The sequence below is a fragment of the Rhea americana genome, unplaced genomic scaffold (assembly GCF_003343005.1).
Source record: "Rhea americana isolate MKP2758 unplaced genomic scaffold, rheAme1 scaffold_360, whole genome shotgun sequence".
NCBI classification, from domain to species: Eukaryota; Metazoa; Chordata; class Aves; order Rheiformes; family Rheidae; genus Rhea; species Rhea americana.
The window spans coordinates 170,953-177,510 of record NW_028186491.1 but is presented as its reverse complement, the minus strand read 5'-3'; the positions used below and the strand labels follow the sequence as shown (position 1 = coordinate 177,510).

Genomic DNA, 6,558 nt, shown 5'->3' with positions numbered 1-6,558 from the left:
TTGTATTTCAAATTAACAGCACCTTAAACTAGAGCAAGTGAATTAGGATTTGATACATGCAAATAACATGAGTTAGGATGGCAACGGTCAGCTTGACTGAACTGAAGCAACAAAATAAACCCAACTATGCAAGACACACCCAGACAGGAACCCTAATGGCAGTCTTAGGGGTACTTAACTCCACTGAAAGCAGTAACACAGCAGCAGTACAAGTACTAGATCTCAAATTTTTAAGCCTTTATAAAGTTTAGCCATGAGACCAAATACTCAAATGGAAGTAAAAATGCTTCCAATAAAAGAGTTTAGGAAACTTAATATAAAGATTATGCCTTTTTATTAATCCCTCCCCTCCCTTTATAAAAACAAACAAAACTCAGAAGTATTCTTTCCTATCTATTGAAGTAGTCCTAATTTTAATAAAAGTTACTCTAGTTGGGAAAAAAAGACAAATTATTGAACATGTAACACGTCTTCTATAGACCCTTCAGCAAATACCATTTGGACGGAACAGTTGAAGAAATACTTTCAATTAGTTCACTAATACTTTACCACAAATCAATGAATTAGGCCAAGGTGCACAATTCCATAATTTTGGGGAAGAAGACAGAACAGATAAAGGGAAAGACCAACAATGAGATTAATTATTCTTATTTCCTATTCTCTTTTTAAAAAAGATTTTGCAGAATTCCATTGTTGCCCACTTGTGTTAACTATTGAAAATGGGACATGAAAGCTAAGTTTGACACTAACAAAATGCACTAAACTGGCTGTGCTGTAGATAGAGAAAAGGAATGGCAGAATGAGTGCTCAGGTCTCAAGAGCTTTAACTGAGGCACCAGAACTAATCAAAGAAGAAAARGAAATAAAAACTTTTCTTTTCAAAGGGAGGGACAAAGTTTTATGCTGCTCAGAATTGCAACAGAATGGGTTATAAGTTACATTCAAACTTTCACTTCTCATCTTGCAAGCTTTGAAAGATGCCATACAAATCTCATAAACAACAAACGAATCAATTAGTATTTTGGGTTGACTTCTATGGTGAGAAAGACTCACGGACAGTACAGAGAACGTGACTGCAGAGCTTTAAATCTTTACATTAAAATGCAAGTTCATACAACCACCTAGTAACAACATCTCTTTGTCCCTTTACTCAACTTGTTCCAACCTCACATACTTGCATCATTGTGCATGTCTGCAGCAYTCCTTACAGAAGCCATTGAAGTGTGAAGTGAATAAAAGCGGCACAGTTCAACCTGTGTTTACACCAGCTGTCCAATTAAATTTACTAACTACTCAAAAATTAATAGATGTATATCAATCTGCTCAATATATAATGGAACTTTTCTCTCTGTAGTTCAATAATAGACAAAAGACAACCAAGTACAATTTTTTTTTAATAAAGATAAAATTACAAAAAAGGTAAAATCAGCTCAGGAAAGGCAAATTACTTTAATAGATCAGTTTAGACATTTAACATAATAACTCACATCCATTTTTTAAATACTATTACATAAAGCATGGTGAAGAAAGGAATTTCTGCCTCATAATTAGAAAACTCACAATACAACTTGCCAAAAACCAGAACAAAGCCGTTTGAAAATAAATACGGTCCATGCCAAATAGTACAAAATGAAATCAGCAGTCTCTCTCGATACGAAAACTTTTCTTCTTTTAGGTACTCTCCAACTCTAGTATTATGTTCTGCAACTGATGTGAGGCTATCTTTTATTCAAGGATTGCTGAGTTGTTCTGATTTTGCTCTGTTCAAAGGCAAAAATACACTGTTAAGTTGTTTATTTTTTAGATTAACTGTTCCAAAGATGCAATTTGGAGTTACTATTGTCACACATGTAAAAATGTGATAATGAGAATGATTCAAAGTGATCTGTACAGAAATCAGTATTTATTTAATACTTGAGATTAATAAATGCTCTTCAAAGAAGCAACATATTCAGTACTAATTAACTAAGGTTTACCCTTTGGTGTCTGTCTTCTCACCGCTGCTGTCCTTGGATTTATCCTCCTCCTTAACATCTAAAAATAAAAAACAATGTAAGAGAAAGCTTTTAAGACTTCAGAAGGAAAAGAAGTGTGATTGACTTATTTTGATAAATATACTCCAAACCTGTAGAACGTACATTTGGGAAAAAAAACATTGGTCACGTACTCATTGTTAAACTTATCTGTCCGAGAGAGTAATCTGGGCACAATGATAAGTCTCTCTTGACTGGCCATAACAATGGCTTACAATACTAAGGAGACCTGGGTTCCCTCCAAGCTCCTCATGACRGTCCTATAGCCTTAAGACATAGCATATTTTTGGAACAGTCCTTGGAGTATACTACCCCCAAAACACTATCCATCTTCTCCTTCAGACAGGAGCAGAAGTTTCTCCGTTGTGGAATCTCCATCCTTGGAAATATTCAAAACCCAGCTGGGGAAGGACAACCTTCTCTAGCTGACCTTGCTGAAGRAGGAGGGTTGGACTAGATGATCTTGACAGGTGCCTTCCAATCTCAACTACTCTGGAATTCTGTGAGAACTAGTTGGTTCCCCCAATTAAAACAAGTAGAAACAAACTCTTTACGTCTAAAGCATCTAAAGCACTCAAGAACAAACCAGGAGACCTATCATATTTGACACTATAGATGTAGTCATGGAATCAAATTCCCTCTAAGTATCTTTTTTTATCTCAGTTTTCATTTGAGCTACTCAAATACTTGACTAAGACTTCAAACCTGGGTGGAAATAAGGTTTGTTTAGCAAAATAATCATCCTTGGCTGAAAATACTGTTTTGGTATGAATATTTATACCTTGAACTGATGAAAAGTAAAGTAGATAATTTATCTCCTCGCATTGTATTTAAACTATCTCAACAGGCAGTTAACTGTCAACATAGAACGCATCTTTCTCCTTGTATAGCTGAAATTTTCAATCCTAAATATAGGATGAAATCACACCAAAGTCCTACCTGCTTTTTTGTCCTCAGTCTCTTTCTTATCTTCTTCTATTCTGGCTTTCTTTGCTCCTTTCTTATGTTCTGCAACATTTCGTCGTCCACCTTCCCCTTCATCTTCAGAATCAGAAAACTCTTCATCACAAGCTATGCGCTTATCAGATGCTCGAACTAGGATTTAGAGTTAAAAAATTAACAGAATATAAAGGCAAGAAAAAAAGTCAACAATAAGTCAACAAAAAAAGAACTACCACATTAATAACCAGTAGTGATGTACTATTATCGTTCAATGCTGATGAACTAAATGAACAAAAACAATYTTCAGTACCTTTCAAAATACTCTAAGACTCTCCAAAGTCACTTCAGGAAGTAGCTTAATGGAGACTCAGAAAAAAAGTTTTGTAACACRTACAAAATTAATTTCAAACAAAGGAAATTAAGTCATAAGAGGAAAGAAGAAAATGGTTTCAACCATTCAGAAAATGGACAAGTCACCAAGAAGAACTTACTCCAGTCACTGTCATAAAAGGATCACAATTGCTATTGTGAAAGGTTGAATGATACAGGAAGCTCTTAGCTGTAGCTGAAGAATGACTTAATTTAAAGTAAATTAAGGCTAGTGTTACAAGTACAAAAAACCTTCTCATGCACATGAGGGATATCCTTCTATTAGTTATAAGGGTGTATATATAAATATATATACTTGAAAACACTGTATCTCAATTTATATCATTATCTCACTTTACATCAGTAGGAACTTTTTTTTTTTAAAAAAAAAGATCCAAAATTAAAAGTTAAGTCTCATATTCCTTTAGTCACAGTTCATCTGAGACTTCTGGAATATCCATTTTAGATTTGTTTTGTAAGACGTAAAAATATCTCCTTTCAGTACTTCGTTAGACCTTTTTTACATGCTTAGATTTGGGCACAAATGCCACTTTAAAAACTGCAACATTGGCAGACCAGCAGCAAAACCAAGAGCCAAACACTTCTCCAACTGCCTGTATTTCTCTACTAGGATCAGAGTTTTGAACAATTACATTAAAAAAATTACTTTGGAAACTTTGTATTATAAATAAAGATACTTCTTACTAGAAATACGTTTGTCTGGATCTTCTCCATCCTCATCTCCACTATCTTCATGAACAGCATCTTCAGGAATGGCCTGCATCTGGACACCAGGTGCATGAGGTAACATGCGCAAGTTTTCAAATAAGCGTTGCCTGCAAGTAAAAGATGAGAGAAGTTATCGCTATATAGAAGTAGCATTTCTTTTGATTTTGTATTTAATTTTGAGAACTCTGGATTCAAAGTTAACTTGCTTTGGCTTTAATTCACTGTTTCACTTTTCTAAATAAATCTCTAAGCAAGCTAAGTCTTTCTTAAAAAAGAAAATAAAAAACAAACAGAAACCCCACCTTGCTTCCTTATTATAGACTGGACAAGACAAGCAGTAAATCCACATGTTCAAGCTTACTTTAAAGAGAACACACTTCTATAAAACAGGAGCACTGGAAGACCATAACCAGCAATATAGTGTATTATATCAGAAGTCAGTCTGTGACAAAGTGATAGCCTCAAGCCAGAATCACAAGCAGCTCTTCAAAAATGTAAGCTACTTACTGAACACACTCACATAGACCAAAAGTATTTCTGCCATTTTGGTCTTAATCCAGCAATATCTCACAATTACAATTTAGAATTCCAGGAAATATTTCCAATTTTACAAGTGATACAAAAGTACTTTTCTATAGATTAACATAAAAAGTTTTTCCAAGAACAGAAATAAAACCCAGCTTTGTTACGTAACTACCCAAGGAGCTCTAAAATTACCAAAATTATACCTTAAARATGATTTAGAGTCTTTATCAATACAAATGTATTCAAAAATAAAATATGAAAGCAGCCCTCCACGCTGTGCAACTTTTTTCCCTGACAGGCTATGACAAATTCCTAAAGCAGTCTTTTACATTATTTTGGGGTAGTTTTTATCAGAAACAGAATCAGACTCAATAAAGGTCACAAGAGGCTTTTACAAAATACAGTAACAAATACCAGTAATCACAGGCTATAAAACAAAATCCTGGCTTAAGATGTCCAAATGTAGATCACATCATAACTAAAGTATAACAGCTTTACAACAGAAAAAAGATCTCAAGTTTTGAAGGCAGCTTACCTAGGCATATCTTCTTACGAGAAAGGATTCGAGTTGACAGTAAACAGAAAGCTTTTCATCYCTAACAGATCATTAATATCCATGGTGTAGTTTAGCATTATTTTCCTTTTTTAATATACATTTAACTTCAAGCTTTAGTTCTCTGCTGGGTCAGTACATGCTGTCCACTTAAGCTGGACCAAGTGGCAGTATTACTTTGTTTATAATAGACTAGAATATCAATTTGGATGACAAACTCACCTCTAACGAAAGACAGAGGCTTAAAATGTGAAGACTTCCACACTGTGTGCAGCACACAAATCAGGGTCAAAAGTGATCAGTCTGGTAAGATTCTTTAATTAGCTGTTTCAGAGAGAACAGAGAGAAACTCTCTCTCCTGTCTAAGCAACCAGATGCAACAGACCTCCATGCTCCAAAGCATCATGTGCAAGAACAGGAAGGTCACTGAATAGCTCTGGGGACTCAAAACTAACATTCCAGAGAGGTTCAAGTAGAGAGAAGAGCGTGGTAGGATGTAGCAGCATTTGTAATACTTCGCTTAGTACTCTTCTGCACAATATGAAAAGATACATGGCAACTGGGGCTTTTTAGAATCCTTGTAGTCTCTGCCTCTACTCAAATCACGTGACTGAGCAGAACTGCTTTGCCAATCCAGGGAATCCCCTAAAGCTAGATCTCTGGGAAAGCATGCAACTAACTGAAGAAGGATTCTCAGAAATGACAGGTCATTGCTCTTGCTGTGGGTGCTACTACAAGGATGCGCGATTGTATCAATAGAAAACAAGCAGTCTGTGCCCAGGGAGGAGCTAAAGAAAAGTAGGTTTTGCAGCGTACTCAGAGCAAAAATGCTCAACAATACTCTGTGGGAGTAAAATGGAGCAGCCTGGCAAATGAGCAGCTGGAGCACTATATTACTATAGAGAAATATTACAGAATTGCATCAATGAAAATGTTTTTTTGCCTTGAACATTAAAAATTAAAACCTCTTCACTTGACTGTGACATGTTCACAGCACAAATATATAAATCACAATCTATAGGTCAAATATTCAATATTCAAATATTACTAGTAATTTAACTGCTCTTGTGAGATTTGCAGTTTGAGTTTTACAGGTCATTGCAGTGCTGGCAAACTTCCACAACTAGTTTTGCATCTCTATTCAATTATTTTTAGTAACCAAAAGAACTTCCATGCTCTGTTAATAGACTGTTATAAACTCAGGGTGGTTTATTCTGCTCCTCCTTTTAAATCCAAAGTAGGGACAGACAACAGGACAGCAGAGTATTGCAGGTTAGCCAATTATCTTTCACAGAACTGATTACATATATACTCCACCCCTTCTTTGAAGTAAGATATTTCATTACAATCAAACCTTCGTGGTCTGAAGAGAAATAAACTGAATGTGTTTTACTTCAGAAGTGGCAC

At 35.2% G+C, this 6,558-nt stretch overlaps 1 protein-coding gene across 1 annotated transcript in view; it reads right to left on the bottom strand.

Moving 5' to 3' along the window:
- Positions 1-1,381: 1,381 nt before the first annotated feature.
- The window catches only part of HDAC2 (histone deacetylase 2), a 19,624-nt gene continuing 14,447 nt past the window's right edge, over positions 1,382-6,558 (bottom strand). Inside the window, exons 11-14 of the mRNA XM_085312355.1 lie at positions 4,050-4,180; positions 2,973-3,128; positions 1,977-2,034; positions 1,382-1,760 (exon numbers count right to left, since the gene is read on the bottom strand). Of these exons, the coding sequence (XP_085168481.1) occupies positions 1,730-1,760; positions 1,977-2,034; positions 2,973-3,128; positions 4,050-4,180 (376 nt within the window). The 3' untranslated portion in view covers positions 1,382-1,729. The remainder of the gene's footprint in view (positions 1,761-1,976; positions 2,035-2,972; positions 3,129-4,049; positions 4,181-6,558) is intronic.